Source organism: Scomber scombrus, chromosome 14 (genome assembly GCF_963691925.1).
Source record: "Scomber scombrus chromosome 14, fScoSco1.1, whole genome shotgun sequence".
NCBI lineage: Eukaryota > Metazoa > Chordata > Actinopteri > Scombriformes > Scombridae > Scomber > Scomber scombrus.
This window is the reverse complement of record NC_084983.1, coordinates 9,305,880-9,331,080: the sequence shown is the minus strand read 5'-3', so window position 1 is coordinate 9,331,080 and position 25,201 is coordinate 9,305,880. Positions and strand designations below refer to the sequence as shown.

The window sequence follows — 25,201 nt, the reverse complement described above, 5'->3', positions numbered from 1 at the left end:
TCCTTTGTATATCCTACTTGGCCTGCATTAAAGTCAGGAGACATCAAAATGTCACACAGACATTTTCTAAACTATATGTCTTTCCTCCAGGAGGTGAGTGGCGGATAAAGTACAACCGAGCCATTCGTGAAATGGAGTTCACCAAAAAGAAACTCCAGCAGGAGTTTGACGACAAACTGGAGACGGAGCAGCAGAGCAAACGACATCTTGAGAGAAGGGCAAGACACTTTTTGTTACATTAAATCTTTTTTTAAAAAAAACTGAAAATACGGTTGCCAGACAAGTAGCATGTTTAAATGTTATGATAATGATATGCATTGAACTGTCACAGAAGAATAATAAAAACATGTTTGCATGTTTGTGTACGCACGCTGCAGATGGCTGATTTGCAGACGGATAATGAGGATGTGCAGCGCTCTGTGCAGCAGCTGAAAAAGAAGTGCCAGAAACTGGCGGCGGAGCTACAGGACACCAAGCTTCACCTGGAGGGCTTACATAGCCGCAACCACGACCTGGAGAAGAAACAGAGGAAGTCAGTCTATCTATGTATCTATCCATCCATTTGTTTATCTGTTCGTTCATCCTCCTTTCTTTCATCGATACACAGATACAGATAACATATTGCTCTTTTCTCTTTGGATGGCCTGGCACCGACACTCTGACCCACCGCGCAGAACCACTAAAGTTTTCTTTAATTTGAATAGTGACTGAGATGTTCTGTAATCTGCGGAATTGCATTAGCTGAGAAAATGACTCAGACTTAAAGCACTTGAGAAGCTATCGCTGTGGCAGAATGTGATCTCTCCCCTGTGGCTAATTGAAGATGCTCTGTGGGTGAAATTATTTTCAGCTGCGCTTCAGAGAGAAAAACAGGGAATTACAACGAGCTGACAGCATGAAACACTTAGCTGTTAAGTTCAATAACCATAAGTGTTTCTGTCCTAGACAGTTGAAAAAAACATTTTGCACATTATTGCAACCCAATTGTAAATTGATGGCTAATGGAAAGGGATAACGGTTGGGGCTAAAATAGAGTTAGCACTGAAGTGATGTTGGGCTTTAGAAAGGCCTGGTGCCTTCTCATAAGTTTAACATCTACTAAGGAACAGGAGTTAGGATTTTAAAAAAACTGTACACAAAAGGTTACAGTTTTATTTACCACATATTCTGTATTATATTATCTCAGCCTTCTGCAAATTACTACATATTGGCACTTCTTGTACACCTAATGGTACCCTAGTCTTATGTAGAAAACATAATTTGCTAAGCTGTGTATTTATGTGTGTGTGTTTCAGATTTGACCTGGAGCAGAAAGAGTTTCAGACTGAGGTACAAAGAGAAAGGATCCAAAGGGAGAAGCTGGCTCGAGAGAGAGACGCCATGACTGGTGAGATGTTTAACCTCCGCCAGCAGCTGCAGGTAAGCTACTTTACAGAAGGTACGCCATACGTACTCGGATGTCCTCTCTCGGGGGAGACGTGTCTGGTCCCCCTGCTTTTTGTTTGACATAACTGGGCTGGTCCAGATGTGCGTTTTACTGTGCCTCTTTCTCCTACAGGACAAGGACACTGAATTGTGCTCAGTGAATGTGAAGGTGCAGCAGCTGGAGACAGAGCTACAGGATCTGTCCTCCCAGGAGTCGAAGGATGAAGCCTCACTGGCCAAGATCAAGAAACAGCTTCGTGACCTGGAGGCCAAGGTGAAAGACCAGGAGGAAGAGCTGGATGAACAGGCTGGAACCATCCAAGTACTGGAACAGGTACGGGGTGGGGGTGGTTGTGCAGATTTATTAAATCATTCCAGTATGGAGAAAGTTTTTTCTGCTAAAAACTGCTTATATAACCATTTCAACCAATACATAACTAATGTTATTACTTTTGAGTTTTTGTGTATAATTCTGTATTTTTGCATTTTGTGTTTGTGTTATTTTATGTGTGTCCTGTCATGTACCCAGGCTAAGCTGCGGCTGGAAATGGAGATGGAAAAGCAGCGACAGACCCACTCTAAAGATATTGAGAGCAAGGATGAAGAGGTAGACGAGATTAGGCGGTCCTGCAGTAAGAAGGTAGGTACTCCTGCTTCTCACTCTCATTCTTACTCTCTCTTATTTATGAGCCACTTCGCAATTTTTCCTATGTGTAGCCTCTCTTCAAAGAGCAATTAATCAGGCCTTGTCAAGGCATCACTGAGAAACATATACTTGTGTGTTGAAGTACATAGTACTTAGAGTTTCCTGTGTTAAGGTCTTGAATTATTTATTTCAAGTTATACACAGCAGAAAGTGCCTATTACTTATCATCATGTATTAGGAATAACAAGCACAAAAAATAGCTAATATTCTACACATACAATGTTAACGATTTAAAAAGACAAATTGTTTGCATTTGTATCTGTATTAAATATTTTAAAAAAGGTCTCACAGGATGGTTAATGGTGTGTTATGTTTGCTGACTTTGTTTATCTCTGATCATCTGTTTCTGCATCCTGACACTCTATTCATGTGTCCTGCAGCTGAAACAGATGGAGGTACAGCTGGAGGAGGAGTATGAAGACAAGCAGAAAGTGTTGCGTGAGAGAAGAGAGCTGGAGTCCAAACTGCTGAACGCACAGGACCAGGTATTTCCATCACTCTGCCTCTGCTTTTCTCTGTCAGTGCAGTTACAGTAAGTGCACGCGATTTAGTAGGTGCCACTTATTTTGATTGGAAAGAAACTGCTGTTGAGTCTCGAGAGACGTTATGCCTTTTGAGGGAGGATAGGAAAAATAGACTACATATAATGACACTGGCTTGAGAGGAGTGTTTTGTCATCCAGGTAAGCCACAGGGATGTGGAAACAGAGAAGAGGCTGAAGAAGGACCTGAAGAGAACCAAAGTCCTTCTGGCTGATGCACAGATTATGCTGGACCACCTGAAGAGTAACGCTCCGAGCAAGAGGGAGATCGCACAACTAAAAAATCAAGTATGCACGCCGCTCTATTTACAGATGATGGTTTGAATATGTAACAAAAAAAAAGTTTGGCCTCATAGTATAAAATTATGCACCCTCACTCTGCAAATACAATGTAGATCCTTGATCTTGATCTTTGAATGTTTGTTCCTCACCTTTCTACTTGGCACTCTCTCCTTCCTCCTGTTTCTCACAGCTGGAGGAGTCCGAGTTCACTTGCTCAGCAGCAGTAAAGGTTCGAAAGAGCATGGAAATTGAAATAGAGGACTTGCACATCCAAATGGAGGACGTGGTCAAATCTAAGATCTCGGTAAGTTTGACATCCAGCATTAATTATGTTCCAGTTATTCTCTTGCACTTGCTTAAATCAGTACTGCATATGTTTCCAACGCATAGTTTGTCTGTGCTATAATCAAATAGTTTATTATATCACATATTTATAGATAATGAAATATACCTACTACTAATTTCATCTCTCGATGAACAGATTTTCTGATGAAAGATAAATTGTTTGTATAAATGTGTCCGTACTCCTCTTTTGATTAGCATATTAAACCAAAAACAACAAACAACAAACAGTGTTTAATTAATGGAGGGCCTGTGTCAAATTTCCACTCTTCAAAATGCAGTAGGGCTTTAACATTAATATGCGTACATCATCAAGCCATGGTGGGATATTAAAATAATAAATGCCCTTTGGCATATGTCTGATTTCAACATTTTGCTCTAATGGATAAATAAGCTTTGCAGAATGTTTTTTTTTTTCTTCCATCTGCTCATTAATGCCTGTCTCATGAGAGTACTGCCTGCATTTCAGAATCGTAGACTGAGGATGTTTGTGTCTCTTGGGATGACATACAGAGTGCTGTGCACCTGTGCTTTGCTATTTAATTGCTGCATTTATGGCAAGGGAAGGTCTTAAATATCTCAGATTAGAGAATGCATATTGAGGGCCCGAGTGTCCCCCCTGAACAAAGAGGATGAACTCTAAATAGGACATCACCAGTATGCTGCACTGGCTGCACTTTTTCCTGCCTAAATGAGCCAATTGATTATCTCCAATTGGTCTCATCCTCCAGCCAGAGCCCCGTCCAGATTGTATTTCATTGCCATTAGATGAGATTCCAGGACTGCAGCGGACCAGCCAGCTAATAACCATTTATCATATTCAATAGCTCATGAATAAATCCTGTCGTTCTGTACTAAAATGTGTTTCCGTCTCCTCTTTGTCCCTCAGTTGGAGGAGCAGGTCAGCCGTCTGCAGAGAGAGAAGAATGACCTGCAGTCCCGTATGGAAGAAGATCAGGAAGACATGAATGAGCTGATGAAGAAACACAAGGCGGCAGTCGCCCAGGTAACAAAACCTGCTTAACACCTGACCGAGCTGTTCGAAAAGCCTTGAAAATACTATTATATTATGAGTCCCTCTCATCAGTACCCGGACCTGCTCCTCTAGGCAGGAAACAGAAAGCATGAGAGAGGCACAGTGGCAGAGGTGAAATAGATTATGACACAAAAAATTATGTTACACTTGTATTCATTTGTTTGTTTAATTGTATTTAGTTTGAAAGATACCATCACAAACATTGACATTAACATTTTGTTTTGCATGTGTAAGGCTTTGAAATTTGGAGGACATGTTCCCCTCCAAACACAGTGTGCGCTCTGCAATCAGGGAGATGCAATCTGTTCTACAACAGATCACATGACGTACTATTTGGCACCACCTCATTATTTTCATTAACAGTTTGGATTAAAAGTTACATATCTTTTCTACAAACAATTGAAGCATACATAGACACTCTTCTTCTCTTTGTCTCTCTGTGCACATACACATAGCCTAATACTCTGTTGACTTTGTGTGCCTGTATGTGTGTGTGTGTACTAGTCTGCCAGGGACTTGAGCCAGATCAGTGACCTGCAGGCCCAGCTGGAAGAGGCCACAAAGGAGAAGCAGGAAATCCAAGAAAAGGTATAGTACAAGGAAGGATTCAAAAGCACTATAGCTGTCTGCCAGGAACCTGCCTGCTTCCTCAGCACTTCTCTCTGATTAGACCGAGGCTTTTCATCAGGTTTCTCTGATTATTGTGACCAAAAAACTGCTTCATTTCTCTGGCAGTTTTCTTCTCAGAATTGCAATGCGATTTGCATTTAAATAGTAGAAATCAGTGAAGATTTTGAGTCAAGCAGAGAAATTGTTCTTTTGCTTCTGAGTACTCATATTTAAAGGAAGGGTCATGTGCATAAAGTCAGAGACTCGTTTCCATGGTTTGACCAATTAGATCAAATTAAAGCACTCGTTCTGGTCCTTTCGGTGTTTATCTCTGCACTTATTTAATTCAGCGGCTTCTGTCTCAGTGGTTCATTTGTGGGCATTGCCTTTCCAATATCAATGCATCAATTTATATAAAACTATCACAATTTTTCAGATAAATGAAAGAAAAAACACTGTCAGATGGTTTGGTTTGTTTATTCATTGGATGACTCAACTATCGACATGATAAACATGGCAACTGGACATACCTTGTTATGCCATTATATGTGTGACTCATTCGAATCATTAGAAAAATTCTGAAGGTGCTTTTTTTTGCTTTCACACATGAAAAATACCCTTCACAGCAGATGCTCACCAAGGAATCATATATAAAATGTCAAATTCCTGCTCTGTGTGACTTTTGTATTTGCTAGTTGCCTTGCCCACTCGCACAAACACTTACAATGTAGAGATGAGTGGCCCTGTTGCATTCATCTGTGTGCCTTCTGTGTGCCAGCCCCACTGCAGCAATGTGTGCATTTATAATATTAATTGAATGGCATGTTGACACACATTTAATATACATGTACAGTGATGTAACAATCAATCACAGATGACAGATTGCAACCCGCATTTAAATATTTACTTGCAGGAATAAATCATTATTACACACAGATCTGAGATATATAGTCTGAAAACCTCCGATCATATGTCCAATAATACATTATAGATACATTATTGTTCTATTTGACTTAGAATAATGGCTGCAAATGTACAAAAGTATATGTATCTATGATTCTCAGGTCAATGTTGCCCAAGGCTTTTGTAGCTTTCATTATAAAATATGCCTGGACAATATGGACAAAAAATATTATCATGATGAAGTTTCCCACATTGATTACTATTTATATTTCTCACTACATAAATATTGTACCACAGACTCTGAACTCTGCTAGGAGCTCTGCCAGGAGTTTGTACGATGTCTATATCTTAAGATTTTTAGCTCTGATTTACAGTAAGTGGGCAGATAGTTGTTTCAGCTGAGAGTTTCTGCATACAATCAAATCTCTGATACTAGCATGTAGGGAGCTCATACATGGCCTCAATATTTCACACATCCAGTAGCTGTGTGTTGATTTAGCCCATCTGTGGGCTGATTGGTTATAGTGTGTGCTGTTTGAAGCTCGGCATAAATGTGGATTCATGTGGCAAAAAGGTTAATGCACCTGATTTAGGCTAATGCTGATAATAGTGCTTTTATGATGTTTTTCTGATGGAGCGCTGTCTATTCAAAGGATAACCTCTAACATGCTGTGTGTCATGTGTTAATGCATACCCATTTTGTTTTAGCTGGAATATGTCAAGCTTTAGTGTGTGTTTGTGTGCACATTATACTGTACATGCTCAGGCAGTTATTGGACATTTAGATGTTTTTTTCCCCTCCTAGTGTTGATATGCAGTGCACTAAACAAATAAAACCATCTGCCTTGAACAGAATGTGTTTCAGATATAATTTCACTAAAGGACAGAACTGAGCTCTTGCCACTCCATAACAGCAGTCCCTGTTTCTATTAGATTAAGCTATATGTTTGCCAAAGCTTTGCTCAACTCTGTTATATTCAAGGCCCACCCATTAGAATTTATATGTATTTCTGGCTGCACAAGAGACACACAGCAGGCTGTAAGGCATTGTTAAAACCTGCCAGAGAAGGCAGTGATAACAATCTGAAGCGTCTGACCTTGAAGTGGTTATCTCATCCCCAGTAGGAGGGAAATCTGGCTTCTTTAGTAATATCAAAGGAAAACTCCAAATCCTCCTTGTCTCAGATGCAAAGTCCCTCATTAGGTGCCATGCTGCCTTTTGGGTCGTTTTTGTTATGACGAATCTTTCCTCCTTTTATCAGTCATGAGAAAACGATTCAGATGGAACAAACGTGCTTTGCATGAAGCTCAGCCCCTTCCCAAAGCCTGTGAAATTACTGTGACTCGGTGCTACTCAGCCTGAACCACAAGCTCTTCTATTGACCATTTGTGGTAGATTGGGGGCTTATCTAGAGCTCATTATTCAGACTCGACGCACAATATTTATGTTTACCAAGCTGGATTAAATTCACACAAACAGGGTGAAAAGTGAGCATTAATTTAGTTTTCGTACACGTAACATCAGCAGAAAGTATTCCGTAGTGCTCGCTAAAGAGGAAGTTGAAAAGCGCAGGTCAAGAAGGAGGTCTGCAAGAACTGCTGCGCAGGGAATGATTGTGTGTGTTTATTTGTATTCCCTTAGATTCATTCCCTGCAGAGCCAACTAGAGTTTCAGGAGCAGTCCATGGTGGAAAAGTCTCTCGTGAGCCGTCAAGAGGCCAAGATCCGTGAGCTGGAGACCAAGCTGGAGTATGAGAAGACACAGATAAAACGCTTGGAGGTGAGATAATCCTCTGTGTCTCAGAAATGTAAAAGACATGTTTTGCGAACCTACAAATGCAAATTTGACATTTCATTTTCAATTTATCCAGAGGCACAGCCAATATAAAGTGAAGGTTGTTGTCCTTTGAATAGATCCATATTTTTAAGAAGCTGGTTAGGAAAAGCATCCACCAAAGAATAAATATATTCTGATAAATAATTGGCAGCAGGACCATGTAAAAAATATGTTGAAGGTCCAATAACTTATTTTGACCACATGAAGGTGGTGTTTATTCATAAAATATATAGTGTTAAGTAATGAATGCAACTAAACAGCGTGTTGCTAAAAAGGCAATGCAAACTCACTATAACTTGAGTGTTCTGTATAAGAAGCTTATTGTTTCAGGTTTGGCTGCAAACATATATTATGAATGAAAGTCAATGATAGTTCACATCTGGACATATTGATATCCTCATAACATGAGAAAGGTCACTTAGTACTCAGTCACCTTGCCCACAGTGAATTTTTCATTTCTGTTCAATTTTCAATGCCGTTGTCATCATTGCAAACACCAGAAAACACCTGAGGTTAAATAGAGGCCAAAAGAGATTCTTCAGTTTAGCTGCTGAAAATTGTCCATGTGACCTATGTGAGAACAAGTTCGCCCAACTCACCTCAACTCCTCCCCAGAGCCTGGTGGGTCGTCTGAAGGAGAACCTTGAAAAGATGACAGAGGAGAGAAACCAATGCATTGCTGCAGAAAACAGAGAGAAAGACCAGAATAAGCGAATGCAGAGGCAGATCCGGGACATCAAGGAAGAAATGGGCGAGCTGTCCAAAAAGGAGGCCGAGGCGAGCCGGAAGAAGCACGAGCTGGTAAGGCCTTTGGGTGCTGGGAGACTTGATAGGATCCACTGGTGTTAACATCAGAGGAAAAGTAAGTAACCGTGCTTCTTCTGTGCTGTGATCCACTCACCAGGAAATGGACATAGAGAGCTTAGAGGCGGCAAATCAAAGCTTACAAGTGGACCTTAAGCTGGCCTTCAAGAGGATAGGTGACCTGCAGGCTGCTATCGAGGATGAGATGGAGAGTGATGACAATGATGACCTAGTTAACAGGTACAGTAAAGCTTTAATTGTCTGCAAAGGAGAACAAAGATGACCTTTGCTTCTGTAAATCTATAATGTGTGCTTGGTACATCAGGGGAAACTGTACTGTAGCTAGAGGCCCGGAGTACCGGAACACATTCTCTTCACAACTTGCAAGAAAGTTCCAAAATAGAGCAGCTAGATTTTTTGGTTTTTTTGTAGCCTGTCAATCACAGCTTGTATCTTCTCACTTTTTATCTCATACATCTTCCTACATCAGTTTCTCTTGAACCTCTTTTGCACTCTCTACACTTGGTCTGTTCCCCAAATACCTCTCACATGGTTTAATTCTGTTCCCTGCTTCTGATCTTTTGTCTCAGTGCTGGTTTTCCCTGTTTCGTTACTTCTTCCCTCTTTGCAGAAGGGTTGAGGGTTATGCTAGCTCTGAGCCCACTGAGGTAAACAAAGACCTCTTAAAGGAAGACATGACTGGCTCTGTTTGAGAAGGAGCCAGCAACAGAGTTGATTTACTGAATCACTGCGTTACAACGGATAGTTATTTTATGTGTGCGTGTGAGTGTGAAAGAATTTATTTGCTGTTATCTCATTTAGTCTTCTCTTGCACTGTTGTTTGCATATCTCACCTTCTCTGTTTCTCTTTTTTCCCTTGTTCCCTTTTTGGTGTCTCTCCCACACTTCTGGCAGTTTGCAAGACATGGTGACAAAATATCAGAAAAGAAAGAACAAAACGTGAGACTGGAAAATGCATCCTTTTGTTTCTGTCATTATGGTTGCTTTCAGAATGTTTTCTCACCCATTCTAACCACATGGGACAATAATGCAGTATGCCTTATCCTTTCAGTATGTGTTGTTCACTGTAACACTGTGAGGAGAAGACATTTTTAAATAGAGTGGAAACCATGCCTGATAAATGCTATTCTTAAAGTCTTATTTTATACTAAGTGACTGCAGGTGATTTCAGGGCTTATTTTTCTATGGACGTTTTTTGGCCTCTTTAATCAAATGGTAATGTATTTTGCAATCGGCAATTCAGTGTGCAAAGTAGCAATGCAATCATCAATTCAGTTTGAATTATTCTGATTAAAAATTAAAGTGAAAGCTCAATCAGTTGTATTTCATATTGCCGCAGTCTTTTGGTCTCTATTCAAATGGCAATGGATTTGGATATTGTTAATTCAGTGTGCCAGTATAACAGCGCCCCCAGTCTATTGCATTCTCATTGACTTGTCGCCACGCTCTTTTGGTGTCAAAATTTAAATTGGCTGAATCTAAATGTCCACCCTACAGACTTGCAGAATAAGCCCTCGCTCAGTTGATGAGTCCAGTTGTACGTACCGTGACATGTTCACTGTCATCCTGTCAAGTCTGCGAGTGCGCTGAGCTGGGAAGGGATATCAATGCGAACTTAAGACCTCAAGTGCTTCCATGGAGATAAATTGAAATTCCTTACCCTGCAACTGATTTGAAAGTGTTTTTCTGAATGGTTCTTAACAGTTCTGATATGTGCAGGTCTGATGCTTTACTCTCAACAAATCTGGTCAGATTGCTCAGGGAGATTTTCCCTTTTTATATGAACCTCAAAACACTGTTAATGTTATATTCACATCAACTGATGACCTTCACATTGAGGACAAAAATCATCCTTTGCCTGTCTAGTTTAGCAGATTATAGTAAACAAATCCAATTATTAAGCCTATAGGCCTCTTAAACTGTGTGTAAGTGATATTATACCTCATGCCATCAATTAATTTATCAAACAAAAGTAAAAAAAAAAAAAAATCTAAAGTAAATATTTTGCATATCCTATTATTAATATCATTATAGCAATACATTTTTATTTGTATTACTGATCATAATAATTAGCATTATTATTTCATTTTACACCATCACTTTATAGCGTATTGCTGCAGGATTACAATTTTGCCAACCAAAATCTGGCAAACTCTGCACCCCAATTGGACTCTCTGGTAGAGTCTGCAGAAAATCTCTTGGGCTACACCAACAGACTTCCTGGGAATGTGCTCGCAAAGCCTGCAAGTCTGCCATTGTAGGGAAGTCCTTAAGTTTCAGCCATGGAGCCATGCGATCTGTCAGTCCTCTCAGTTAAGGTCTTCAGTTAAGATGTTGCTTCCTCATTTAGTGACCAACAAATTGGGTAACAGCCGGTGTTCCAGTTTAATTGGTGTTTCCAATTAACTGGTAAGTCTCGTGTGCGTGAGACAGATGTGTGGTAGGCGTGGCTTGTTAGGACTTATTTTTGACTAAGCAGGAAATAAACATATTGATTACTTCGCCTCTCTGTCATAGATGCATTTCTCTCTATCAACATCTTTCGTCTTTTAAAATATTACAATAGAAACAGTTTACTGGAACATTTATTTTGGTCTATATGGGGGAATACATTGGGAACCGAGCCAACTTTATAACCACTGATATCTTAAAAAGAGACCACAGAGAGGTATGAAACCATAAGTACCAGTGCTATCTGTGACATCAACATTAGTAGATGCTTTACAGTAATAAAAACATTGGTTTGCACTTAGTCTAGAGATTGCCATTTGAATGAAGAGGCCAAAAAAACTTGCATAGTTCTTCTATCTTCAGAGGACACAAACTTATGTGAAAAATGTGTTTGCATACAGGATACTTTGCACAATATTAAAAAATATGTAAACTAAAATGGTAAATAGACTAAGTCTAAATGGCGCCAGCTTTCTCCTTTAGGCCTGTCTCACTACTTTGGGAAATATGACCCAACTGAAAAACAGCTTAGTGTTACAGACCTGCGGTAATACTGCATCATTGTCTCTATAAATATCTCGCATGAAACACCATCCTTTAGTACGTTCACAGCATCATCATGCATCATCGTGCATTTGTTTGGATCTGGGGTTAAGGATGTTTTGCACTGAACGCCGCTGTTTGTTATCTGTCTTCTGTTCCTGTGTGGTTTTTCTAAAGCACATGCAACAAGTCCATATCTCACTGAGTCAGTATAGGGAGCACACTGCAGATTTTCTCAGGAGTGTCTACGTGTCTATGTGAATGCAAAACATAAATATAATATGTCAGCAAATTTCCAATATTAGCTGTTTGAAAGTTTGGAAGAAATCTCTTAAATTGACAAATTGATTTAATTTCCCATAGATTGTTTTCATCTTTTCAGCTTGAAATTGCCTCTATATTTCATTTTCCTACTTCTGTACAGTGTTTTCTTACAGATTGGACTCTCTTGGTTCATAGATTGATATGAACTTAGAGATAGAGGCTGAGATTACACTACAGCGTGAAAATAAACTTAAATGAAATTTGCATTTGCACACACATAGAAATACATTCTAATGGCAATAACATCGGCCGTCATCAATTTAACATAAAAGATGCTACAGGATTACTGAAAGACATATCCATATTTATAGTTTAATTATAAAGCTGTTCTAAAGACAGAATGACAATGGAAACACAAGGTACTGTTTCTACTCAGACTTAGTGAGGTTGGGGTAGCTTACGTGTGCTCAGGAAAAACTGGAGTGCAAATTCAAATGCTTTTGTCCGTGAAAGGAATGCAGCATACCGTGCCTGTACATCCATGGCTGCGCAGTCAGAAAGTGGCGCAAGGCAGTGATGGCACAGTGCACTACTGAAACGTTTTCAGCTGATTTACATGCGTGCAGCTACCCCACTAATCCAATCTCATTTCATAGTGTCGTGAAACATTTAACTTTGACGCGAATGTTCACCTTGTCTTGCTTGATAAAATGACTGTGGTTCACTGTTTGGGAATGTTAAATGTGTTCTTTTGACTGACTAAACCTTATTTTCTTTCAGTGATTTTTTTTTTTTACGCCGTGGAAGCAATTTCGTGGCATGTTAAATAATTTAAACCTTCATCAGAGCATATTAAATAAATGTAGCCTTCAGTTTGTAGTGGATGTACCTGTCCATAATTTCCTGTTTTAACCTCTGATTGCTTTATTGTTTTTTTTTGTCATCCATTTTTCATCAGACATCAGTGTGTCAGTGCTCTGCTTTTCTTTTTTTGCAACTCAAGGAAAAGAGTGATGACTTACCATGTTTACTTAATTGTATTTTTCCATCTTTTGACATCATTACATTAGCAGCATGGATGAACAATAATGGAGGAGGGGATTTTTCTTCTAATTATGAAGTGGATTTTCCAGATGATTTACATTACTATTCAAAAATGTATGTACTAAATGCTTCAAAACAAAGGTTACAATAGCAGGATTATTGTTGTTGTAGTGGGGGATAATGTAAGAAATGCTACAATGGGCTTTCCTTTGAAGACTGCAGCAGACTACAATGAAAGAAGGGGTTATATAATGTGATATAATGTATGTGGTGCAAACTATCTAATTGAATTGTATGAATTGACTGGAAAGGTTGCATTTTTAAACACTCTGTTAGCCTAGCTATCATCTACACTAAGAACAAGATGCTAATTACTCTTCAGTTTAACATGAATTGCATAGTAGATCATCACGTGCACACTGTTTTAATAACATAAACTGATGCCCTGTGCTCTTTTCTTGCCAATATGAACAGTAATTAACTGAATTGAATTGATACCATAAAAATATGGTGTCGGTACCACAAGTGCTAAACTGCTAGAACCAAGCCATACGAGATTTGATGCTGAGTGAAAGTATTTGTGACAAAGATTTACAACCAGTGCAGGCCAATTGTCAGAAGCGATTAATGTTCACTTCTAAATTCTTGGGGCTTGTTTGTATCTACGAGCCTCAGGACTGGTTAGCAAGTAGTGCGGGGCCGATGACAAATCGTTTGTGACACCATTTGCACAGCACTCAATTGCAAGCCACCTTTTATTTCGTGCGTGTTGGTGTGTTAAAGCAAGGGGGGACAGAAGGAGTGGATTTTTTGCTGTGGGCTGGTCTCAGTATTTTGTTGTATAATATGTCATGTTATAAACTCACAGCATCACAGAGTTGAAAAATGGGCAGCATGTGTAATCAACTTGCTAGTATTAAGGAACCTGTTACCTTTTTTTATTTTTTAGCAGGCTGATATCAGATGTATTCATAATGCAGTAGAGAAGAGAGGGAGTAGACGTATAATAGCTGAATCTGGGCTCACAGTTTAGTTCGCTGCCTCATGTAGTACCTCTCAAACTCTGGAACATTTTTCTGCAGAAAATAGTACAATCAGGTACAATCAGGCCATTTAGTCTCTCTCGGATCATCATTACCTTCCCTCTAAAAAGCCTGGCTGTAAGGTTGATGATGAGAAACTTAAATATGTTAATGCTCTTAGAAAGCTTAAAAGCCTGAATACCATTCAGTCCAACAATCTGAGGCTTCTCTTCTCTCGTCTGTGCTCGCTCTCTCACCATACGCAAAAGCTTTTGGGCAGACCACCAAAAGAAAAAAAAAAAAAAGATAGGGAAGGAGAGAGGACACTTTGTTCCGTGAGAAAACATGACTGAATATGTGACAACATGTGCTTGGTGACAAAGGAAGCAATACGCAGCTCATTGGGAGAACACTACATAGGTGGATACGTGAACACATGATGGCGTTTAGCAGTGTGACTGTCGTTTCACGCCTCTTTGAATATTGTGTTTCCTCCTCATCCTCATAAGCCTTTAGCAGCATGTTCCAAAGCTCAGGCACATAAGCTTGTGGAAGAAGAAAGATCTCTTACCTGCATAGCTGTTTCTCATTTTAAATGACAGTCAGCTGTCTGTAAACACTGGATGATATATATCTATAGTCACGATAAACAAGGAAAATATTTCAGATTGATGAAGCAAGCACTCTTTGAAAGTTACTGTAGGTAAAACTACTATAAATAATAGTGAAGATGAATGTCTGCTATTAATCCGGAGGGACTGAAATGTGCAGTTCTGCTACAACAACCCTGTCATCAAATTTACAATATGTTTTCTTGCTATGTCATGGAGGATGTAATTCCCTCTGACAGAGCTTACCACAGCAACACCAGTCAAAAGCAGTTCAGGCCTTTAGAACACACTGTATGCAGTTTGACAACTATTGTATATGTGAAATGTAAATATTCACTCTCACACGTCGTGTAGCCAAGAAACACTATGTATCGAGCTCCAAGGTTGGAAGCAGCATCTGCTCAAACAAATGGAGGATTGTTTACATAATGCATTGCACACACACATTTCAACCACAATGGCACTATTGAGGTTATGCCAGTCAACCTTCCTTCAGCCGAACCCTCTCTTGTCACATTAACCTTCCCAGACAATGGGATGCATAATTCAGAAAATTCACTTTGGATTTGATACAAATGAATCAGGATTGACCTTATCCAGGTGGGATCTACCACGCTTTTTCATCAGGATCCACAGGTCTCTGTATATTGATTGTTATGTCAAGTGCGGGGCCACGGGGCTGTCTCGTGGCTCCACTCCAATAACAATCACCAGGAGCAGGTGACATGCCACACAGATGCTAGCAGCCCAGAAGCAGCCGAACAAGTTGATTATACCTCCAAGATCTTTGTCTACATTCTGCCTAGATAATGTGTCTTTTGAACATTGTGTTGAAAAACATCTTAAATATGTTGATATTATTGTGTCATATATCTGTTGTTTACTCAGCCTGTCCGGACCGCCTTGCATCATCCTAACAACTATTATTATAACAGAATGAATTTAACTGTGAAATTACTAACAGAAAGCCACTGATATGTAAAAACTAACCATCATTTTTCCTGTGTGATTCCTCTGATGTTACAAGGCATAAAATATTCACATAACAAGTCATTTGGTTACATTCTTATTCTTAAAATCTATCGAAATTCATTTTAAATTGTCAGTAAGCTTATAAGGGGTTTATTTCATTAGGAAAATTGTTGAAAGATGTTTGTTTATATTTAGTGGAATTATCTCACCTGAGTGGAACATTATTGTTCTTGCAGATGAGAAAATGACTTGTTCAGATGAATATTTCTGCCATTTCAAATGCTTCTCACAAACAAGCCTGTTTTTTCCCCCCCCCCTCGCAGCGGAGATGAAACAGAAACAGATTCAGAGGTGGAGGACCGTGTGGATGAAGTTAAGTCTTGGCTTTCAAAGAACAAAGGCTCTACCAAGACCCTGTCAGATGAGGGGAGTCTAAAGAGCACCAGGTTAGTGCCCCCATCCTTCTGCATCATGACAGATAACCATGTAACACGGTGATAAAACCACCCACATTCCCAGCCTTAAAAAGGCCCAGGATTACCTGGAGCAGTTTGCAACAGAAGGATGGGTATTTCATGTGATTAGGTGTCATCTCTCTCTCTTCCAGTAATCTGTCTAATGACAGGAGGCGGAATGGGGAAGTGGCTGCTGTCAAATTTATTGAAGTGGCCTGTGGCCAGTTGGCACGCCTGCTGCCTGCCTCATTTAGATAGATCTTCTCACTGGTTGATTGCCTCACTTTCTAAAGTGGATACTGTACATAGCCAGAGGTTTTGTGTACGTTCCATGACTTTTGACTTATCCCAAGAAAAAGATGAAAATAACACAGTAGATTCAACATCAAAGTCTGAACTCTCAGTTACCTTTCATCAGTTTGATATTGAAGATTATAATCATTAAGCATTTCTTTTGATTTTTTTCCTTTTTGGCTTCTGTTGGTTGTCTCTTGTGTCAATTTTATTATGTAACCCTTTAGATATTCAGCAAACGCAGACGTCAAAGAGGTGAAGGAAGGTAAGGAGAAGATAACTGACGGAGGTAAAGAAGGGAAAGAGGTAGAGCAGAACAGATCAGTGTCTGTCATGAGTTCCTTGAGCTACAGGAAGCGTTCAAACCTGAAAGACTCCATAGGGGGTAGAGGCGATGAAAGCTCCCTGTTCAGCACTCTCAAAGAACAGCCTGACACACCAGACCACACCTCCATTCGCAAAGCCAAGTCTAAGTCTGGAGATCTTCAGGAGGATTGGAAGAAGAGCCAGGCACAGGAAGACTTAGATGACAAAGGCTCTGTCATCTCCCTGGCCTATTCTGAGGCCACCAGCAGAGCTAGGAAGGGCTTGGAGTCCCGTTGGACCTCTAGAGGCAGCCCTGAATTTGATAAGGACTCTGTGGTATCCTCTGTGGCTGGCAGCAGGATGTCCACCCGAAGAGGGATGGTGGATATGGATGATGACAATAAGTCTACTATCAGCAGCGTGAGTCGCTTTAGCCCCCGATCCCTGCATCGCAGCGCTTCTTGGAAAGACGAGAGACGCAGTAGCTCTCGCTTGTCTCTTGCCCGCAGCTGTGGCCTCAGTGAATTTGGCCTGCATTTAGATAATGTTGATGATGATGATGCCCGGAGTGTGGCCTCTAGTGAAGGAGGACTTTCATCTTTCAGTCCCCGCTCCCTCAGTCGCAGCTTTTCCAACCCGCCCCAACCACGCTCCTCAGACGGCAACCTGCCAGATACATCTGACGTCAAGACTGTCTCCCACCGCAACTACTTGGACCCTGATTTGGAGGCTGCCATCAACGAAGTGCTGGCCTTCAAACCTATTAAGTTCAAGCGCAGCAAACTTGATGAATCCAGTGGTGAAGAAGAGGATGATAAGAAGGGGCCAGGGAGCGAAGACAGTAGAAAGAAAGGAGACGACCAGGGGCTTGGTTGCAGCACATCTAGCCTGGGTCGCTCTGCATCAGGGTCTGCTTTGGACTATGGAAATCGGCCGTCCAGCATGATGAGTACCAGCAGCTCCCGCAGTCGCAAAGATAAAAAAAGTAAAATCTCTCATTCGGACGACTCCTCCTCTGATGATCGCCACAGCAGAAAGAGCTCAAGGCGGAAGAAGGGCAAAAAGTCCAAGAAGAGATCTAAGAAGAAGCAAAGTGAGTCAGAGGATTCCTCTTCCTCTTCAGAGTCGTCATCATCCTCCTCCTCCTCCTCCTCCTCTTCCTCCTCTTCCTCCTCTTCCTCTGGCTCCACCATCTCATATCGCAGCTCCAGCAGTGTTAAAAGGGGCCCAAAACAACCATCTGATGACGGAGAGTCTGCAGGCGCATCTGGCAAGAAGGAAACCAAGAAGAAGCAGAAGAAGATGGATAGCACGGTGATGAAGTACCTCTACAGGCCTGACAGTGACTGATACCAAAAGATGAAGGTGATGCTTGGTGTGATAATAACACAGGAGCCTGGCATAACTGAAATGGATTCAGGATCTTTAACTTAACATACTAACTAAGTTTGCTGTGTAAATGTTTTGTTTGTATTCTGACTTTGTAAATAATCCTTATAATACACTAATGTTTATTTGTATTGTACTAGATAAGCCCTTGGTAAATTTTTCAGAAGTCTCATGCCAATTACTAGTGTGTGCCACCATCATTTTTATCCTTTTCTCCTGCCAACATTTGTCTTCATTTTTTTTAAAGCATTATGCAGTATAGTTTGCATATCTGACACAATCCAGTCACTTCTGTTTTATTTCTAAATACCATTATAAAACAACTGCTCATACATAGATGGAGAGGCGTAGCTACAGTAATCCATCCTTTCAATTCATCAAAGGTTACTTTTCTCTTTGTCGCTTTAACGTTTATTTATCCCACTCCCAACCACCAGAAAGCATGTGCTGAAGTACTAGTCATCAGACAATTTGTTACTCTCCTATTTTCATTTTGTAAAGACAGATTACATCTCTGCATTTGTGAATGTGTCTCTGAATGGATTCTGTCATAAGTACATACTGTTGGTACGAGAGAGGCGAGTGTCTGGCTGTGGCTGTTCTTCAAGTGCAAACAGATGTTGGCAATGAGGCAAAAACAAAATGACAACAATTTTAGCTTCAACGTGTTAACCAAGAAGAGTTTAAAGAGGTGTGACATGACTGTTGATATTGGTGGATGTGGATACTTTGCATCATAATTAAAATGATAAATTTAGCGCTGAGCTTCAAAAGCCTAGCTATTTTAAGAGTAATTGTACTTGACATTTGGAGTGTTTCTGCCTCCTGTGTGTGTGTTAAAATATACAAAACAGCACGTTTGAGGGGTTTTTTTGTTTGTTTTTTATGATGGATAGACCAAGTGTCCTTAAATATGTTTGTGTTTCCAGTTGAACACTTGCTCATGGGTTCATTGCTTGAATTAAGGCAGGTTTAATGGACTGAAGATGGTACTGACATTTATGTCAACAATAGTTTTCATAGTACTGCAGGATGACAGTTTACAATTGAAATGTGTTTTAGTGGAGAGTTTCTTTTGAGCATTCTGCCTACATTTAAAAATTCATCTAAAACACCATCACAAAGCTTCCACACTACCAATTTGCCAAACCACTACTCTCTGGAAATCAGCTACAAGGCATTAAAAGCTAAACCCAAAATATAATGAAAACACATTTAAACACAATATCACGCTCACTTTAGTCAAATTCACCTGAAAGTAATTATTAGAGCGTTACAATTAACCAAGTAGTTTTGCATGTGTTGCTCATTCTGCTGGTTGTAACATTCACATTACTTCTAGTCTTAATAATTGAATTAACCATGTTCTCATGTTTTATAAATTGTAGTTTTGATTTTCAACTATGGGTTCCCTGTAATGTATGACACTTACACATCTTGCAATAGCAAATGGGAGCTGTAACAGCCTTATGAAATGATGTTCAATGCTTAAGCTTTATACACATATCTAATAGCTTGAAATACCTGTATCAGGTTGTGGATTATTCTAAACTGCATGAAGGCAGTGACTGTTGCTATAGTATTTGTGAAGTTTTTTTTGCCTGTTGTCCTGAGGGTGTGTATCAAAGAGCAGTGATGACTCACAGTAGTCTGGATGTATAAAATCTCTACAGTGAATTCATGTGTCAATAAAGTAGTGCATTTGAGTGACTGCCATGCCGTGAGTTGTCATGACAACATAATCTAAGGCTGTATAACCCCAGTTTTAAGAGACCATTAATGAGTGTGGTAGGTAGAAGCAAGGTACAGCACAGAAGACAGACTTCTTTTGTAGCTGAGCTATGAGTATGACATTTACCATACTAATATACAGTTAACATATGTTAACATTGTGCAGTGTTTCATGCATGTCAAGTGTAAATACTTTTTACCTTTTTTTTTCTTCCCTACACCTTTCAGTTTTATTTTTACTGTATGTTGCCAAGCAATGATCTAATGGTGTGTCTGTATGTGTGTTGACCTCTTTAGCCCTCCTGTGCACCGGAGACACCTGAGTCTTGGCAGATCTGATGAAGAGGAAGATGTAGACAGAGACTCCAGGAGGCAGTCACTGAGGCAGAGCGACGGTGAAGGCACATTGGCAGAGAGCACATCGTAACACAAACTCTCTCATTCACACCAAGCACACAGGAGGGATGCCATTCTTTCCCTCCCAACTTAACCACCACGCCAGAAAGTGAGGCCAGCTGCTTCCAGAGGCAACGACAGAGAAGAGGCACAGAGAGAAAACTGTTTTCTGATAGTTTAGTTTGGCCATTTTATCATCTTAACTGTGCTTTTTTTTCTTCTCTTTTTCCATTTAATTTAACACAACATATTGAATAAGTTAGCCAATACAGAACAGGGAAAGTTGAGCACTATCTGAAGAACTCCATGCTGCTGCTTTATATTAAAAAAAGCTGCTTTTCAGGCAAATTTAAGCACTCCTCTTGCACTCTCCTCAGACTATTCAGATAGCTCTGCCAAGAGGATTTAGATAAGCCCGCTCTGGCTGGACTCCTCCAAGAAAGTCTGACCAACTATTAAGACTTTCCTTATCTCTTTCACATTAATGTGGACTAGCATGGTGGGAGGAATTAACCTATTTTCAATGAATTATCTCGCTGTAAGTTAACTTGTGATGCTTTTTCCAAGTTGAGATATCCACCATATGAACAAAGCGATGCAAGATCATGATTGCTGTCGTGAAACCAAATCATTTTGAAGAAAGAATTACCATAATAACTGAAATATCCACATTTTCTAAAGCTAGTGAGATAATTATTTTATTAAGATAAGGTTTATGTCATATTTCTTAAACTTCAGGGGGAATATATATTTGTTTGCTTGTGTAAAGGACATTTCCATAGAGCTTTTAACACCTTGCAGACACAGAAATTTATGGTGTTTTTTAGACGCACACACACACTGGATATCTACTGTACAGTAATTATAGTAATAGTAATTTGGATATACAGTATATTCAATATTTTAACATTAATGCTTCAGCTGCATAGTCTACAGTGAAAACTGTCTTTATCTGGGGGATTTTTGGCCATGTTCGTTTAAGCACTAAAGTAATTACATCATTTTCAGTACGTCACAGTCTTCCCATTTCAATGTGCCAAAAATGTTGGCATACTGTATGTAGAGTATATTCATTAAACCAGTGACTTTTTTGTCCATGACCACCAAAATCATTGTATGATGTAATAGTTATTCTCAGTCTGTATGCATTTTAATATCTAAGAGGATTCTCATGCTGACAATGATTGAGGCTTTATGGAGAATACACTTTTTTTAGACTGAATTTGTTAGGGAATTTGGGGAAATGTCAAAAAGATTCAAAACCCAACTTTAGCTCCATAACTGTATGTTGTTAGTTTTGGATGTGTTTTCTTGTTTATTTTGTCTAATTTAGCCCCCCCTTGTATTACCTCATAGAATACTGCCAAAAATACTCCCGTCTGCTCGAATAATTCAACACCTTCATGTGATTTCAGACCCAAAGTGACAAAAACAGGAAGACCGTCAGCATGTTGTTGTCCACACTTGCTGGATATTACTGGATATTTGGCCTTACAGAAATGATGATATGCGTAGATGATTGTGACCTCTTTAAACCCTATTTAAAATATATCTAGGTAGACTTGAATAAGGAAGCAAACTATATGTGTGTGCGTGTGGACTGTCTGCTCATGTGCAAAGAAAAGCTTGGCTTGCTATTTGCATATCTTCTCAGAAGAGGCTAATCTGCATTTCAGGTCTTATTTTCTCTGTTTTTTTTCTTTGCTTCAGACATGAATATTAATGTGGAACACAGTAAACTTTGATGTCAGTGCTTCAGAATAGACTTGTTTAAATTGGAAAAAAAAATATTGTAAGTTTCATTGCCTCTAAGTTGCTGGCTTTACACATTGTGCTTGAAAAGTTTGTACACTTCATGTCTTTTGAGAAGGCTTGTCTATTTTCATTATCGAACAGATCACCATTTGTAATAAGAGTGTGTTTGGAGTTTTTTAGCAAATAAATTCAGCTGTTTGTTTACAGAATCAATGTTGGCTCATTGTGATTGCATAGAGGTATAATTTGGATGCTATTTTGTTTTCGAATTCAGCGGCGTCAGAAAACAGTTGGAGAAAAGGAGGTTAGACAGGAGGCAGGAGTTTGATTCATTTTAGCTCATCTATCCCGGAGTAGCTTTTCATCATACCCATCCAGTTGTTCCCAGGAGACTACGGAGGAAACAAACAATTCATAGAAATGATTAATTCTGAACAGTTGGAAAAGCAGACTGAACATTTCTCACAGTACCTTTCCACACTCTGGTTGTTAATATGACTGCTGCATAGCTACACATTCAAAATCAAGCTTGGGGCAAATTCAAGAAGATCAAAAAAAACAAGTGCAAGTGCAGTCTTCCTTCCCACATCAATCTCCATCCTACATAGTAGAAGCTTACCTACAGTAGATTCAAAGAGATTGATGGTTTTAGGTTACCATGTTGGCTGACATTCAAACTCAGTATGTTTTGCTTTTAAGGATCCCCTATTTATCCAACCAATCTGTAATCCTTATTGCTGTACACAACCTGTTGTGTTGCTTCACTTTGTGCCAGGGAGCTTTTTCCTGTAATTTCACTTCACTTGCATGCACTCACTGAGTGGCTGCATGTTTCTGCTTAAAGGCTTTCCACTGAGTGACAGATTAAATTCTGCTCCCGATTTTACTTATTCTGGCTCTAACACTGTTTCACAAACCACTGGAGCAGGAAGTCATTAGCTCAACAAAGCCAAGCAAGTCTGTGTTTACGGTGCCACCCTCCCTGTTATTTAGACACAATGGTTTGGCCACATTTGCTACTCTGGAAGTCTTACGCTGCACTTCCATGGACAGTATTACTCTGTACAATAACATAGAAGGCCAGTAGATTTCTGTAATTTGCCTTTTAAGTAGACTATTTCAATATGTTGATTCCTCATATCATTTGGAATTCATTTGGAATTTGTATGAAATTGTGTACTTTTCTTGTCACTTGTCTCCACAAACAAAGACCTGCTATGTATAACAATGCACCTTTTAGAATTACAAAGGAGATGTAGAACAGTCAAACTCAGTCAGAACTGCCTCTTAAATGAAACTATGTGCCAGTTTTTGCATGAGCAGCTCTATTTGCCAAGCATCTCTGCATTTTAACCTTGGGTGCAGCCCGCCCTGCCAGGCAGTAAAATATGTGGGGGGTACAGTTAGACGGGAGAACGTGTTTATCAGCATTCATCCTCAACTATTAAGGCTCCCAGTTTTCTGCCGGATGCCTGCTGTCAATAAAGCACTGATTGGAGGCACTGGGACACCGCCTGCAGGGACCAGGTGAGGAGGTTTGCATTCATTTGCAATTCTAAGATGAAAAGAGGCAGCAGAGTGTGCTGCTTGGGTGCCTCTCTTTGTTTGCACATATCATTTCCACTCTAATGAACACTGCACAGTAGTGGGCCCTTGTAACAAGGCTCAAAGGTAGACTCAAACATTGTTTACATTTTGCATAGGTCTTTGCAGGGCCTGGGGAACAATAAAATAATTTCCTCCTCCTGTGTGGGACCTACCATAAACGTGAATCAGTTTTAGTCCCTGCAGCTTAGTTATGCCATTCCTTATAAGCACAGTATAATCCTTGAAAACAAATTGCTGGTTTTCTACGCAGTGGAAAAAGGAAATAGTGGAGGGTCTATCACCAATTTCAATGTTGGATTTATATCTGTATCTCCACTGCAAAGTATGAAGGTGGCCAAAGCCTCCTGCTGTGCTCAGAGCTGTTCCTTGCTTAGTGTCCCTGCCAAAGGAGAATTGCTGCCCCTGTCGCTGGTGTATGCATGTGTGTGTATGTGTGCGTGGGCGTGTGTGTGTGTGTGTGTGGGCGAGGGGGGAAAATGAAGGCTTAGGGTGTACTCTACAGCAGTCCACTACATCTGAGGGATTTGAAAGGGGTATAAATGGTCCTTCCTCCTAGCCTCTCAGTAGGAAAGTGTTGGAAAGATCATTTAACTGTTTCTCAAATGCCTCAAGCGCTCGCTGCCACACTGTGACAGATTTCATGTCTGTCGTCTTTCACCTTCCCTTGCTGTTGTGTTTTTAGTTCCACAAACTCAGAAACCTGTTTCCATCTTGACAAGAGATGCAGGGGCGCCCAGGAAGTTCATGTCAGTCTCTACTGATAACTATCCAGTGAAGATAAAATATTCATGATGATAAGTAGAACAACAAAAAAATCAAGTAAATTGGAAAATTACTCATCCTGCAATTCAGATCTCTATCGCATAGGTGAAAGACAAATTTGGAGCATGTTTCTATCCTGACATTTTTACTTCTTGTTATACAGTATACCCCTGATTATTCTCAGATTTGGAGAATTCTCCTACTGTCTGGTTTGCTTGTGTTTGTAGTGGCTCAGTGGTGAAGAACAGTGCTACGGGAGAGCGAACAGCATCATGTCTCTGTTTCAAAACCCAAACGACCCATGAAAAAGCAGTGCTATCACATCAGTATTTTGCATGTCTTGGACCTCTAGTCTCTTTAGCTCATCTCTTGTTAAAATGCTACTTTATTGTCCATATTAAATAGTTTTCACTGCAGCTCAAACAGATGGGAGGGTTTCAGTGGACGGGGGGTGGTGGTGGTGGTGGAGACTTGTACTGAGGCTACAAGGAGACTGCTGCTGTAGTTGCACTCCCCTCTTGCACTCATCAGTGGAGTGATAGATTGCTTTGTGTGTGTGTGTGTCTGAGAAGGTATTAGGCCAAGAACCAAATTCCAAGTAGCAGCATGCTTTTTGTATTGACCGAGGCACTCTTAAATTATTGCACCGTTCACCGCATTCCCTGCAGCTACATTAAGATCCATCTAATAATCCTTGAAGATCCATGTTGCTCTTCTAACCAGGAGTTCATGTTGTTTCCTGAAAGCTGTTGCCAAGCTTCCTAGTGCCACTTCATGGTTGTCCACATCCTGCTGCTGACAAAGATGCCTCAAGTAGACCGTTACAAATTGTTCTAGACAATCTTTTGGCAATCTCATGTATTGCGAGAATATTTTTCGAAATGAAACGAAACACTAATTTATCATTTATAATTCTGAGGTCTTTAATCGTTAATAAATGTGTGAAAATACAGTACAAGTAAAAAGTTTGGACAGACTTTCTCATTGTATTGAATGGGAAGGTGAATCTAAACTTCTAGCTGGTACTATAGGTATGGGAAAATACATCATGGCAACTCCACCAGACATTCTTTAGCTCTGACTATGCCACGA

The 25,201-nt window shown here is 40.0% G+C and overlaps 1 protein-coding gene across 1 annotated transcript in view; it reads left to right on the top strand.

The window, feature by feature from the left end:
* LOC133994361 (unconventional myosin-XVIIIa-like) overlaps window positions 1-19,919 on the top strand; it is a 62,547-nt gene extending 42,628 nt beyond the window's left edge. Inside the window, exons 30-46 of the mRNA XM_062433607.1 lie at window positions 91-218; window positions 378-532; window positions 1,296-1,419; window positions 1,559-1,759; window positions 1,955-2,065; window positions 2,512-2,616; window positions 2,814-2,960; window positions 3,145-3,258; window positions 4,186-4,302; window positions 4,837-4,920; window positions 7,487-7,624; window positions 8,297-8,482; window positions 8,586-8,725; window positions 9,401-9,445; window positions 15,737-15,859; window positions 16,390-17,833; window positions 19,886-19,919. Of these exons, the coding sequence (XP_062289591.1) occupies window positions 91-218; window positions 378-532; window positions 1,296-1,419; window positions 1,559-1,759; window positions 1,955-2,065; window positions 2,512-2,616; window positions 2,814-2,960; window positions 3,145-3,258; window positions 4,186-4,302; window positions 4,837-4,920; window positions 7,487-7,624; window positions 8,297-8,482; window positions 8,586-8,725; window positions 9,401-9,445; window positions 15,737-15,859; window positions 16,390-17,818 (3,347 nt within the window). The 3' untranslated portion in view covers window positions 17,819-17,833; window positions 19,886-19,919. The remainder of the gene's footprint in view (window positions 1-90; window positions 219-377; window positions 533-1,295; window positions 1,420-1,558; window positions 1,760-1,954; window positions 2,066-2,511; window positions 2,617-2,813; window positions 2,961-3,144; window positions 3,259-4,185; window positions 4,303-4,836; window positions 4,921-7,486; window positions 7,625-8,296; window positions 8,483-8,585; window positions 8,726-9,400; window positions 9,446-15,736; window positions 15,860-16,389; window positions 17,834-19,885) is intronic.
* The last annotated feature ends 5,282 nt before the right edge of the window (window positions 19,920-25,201 follow it).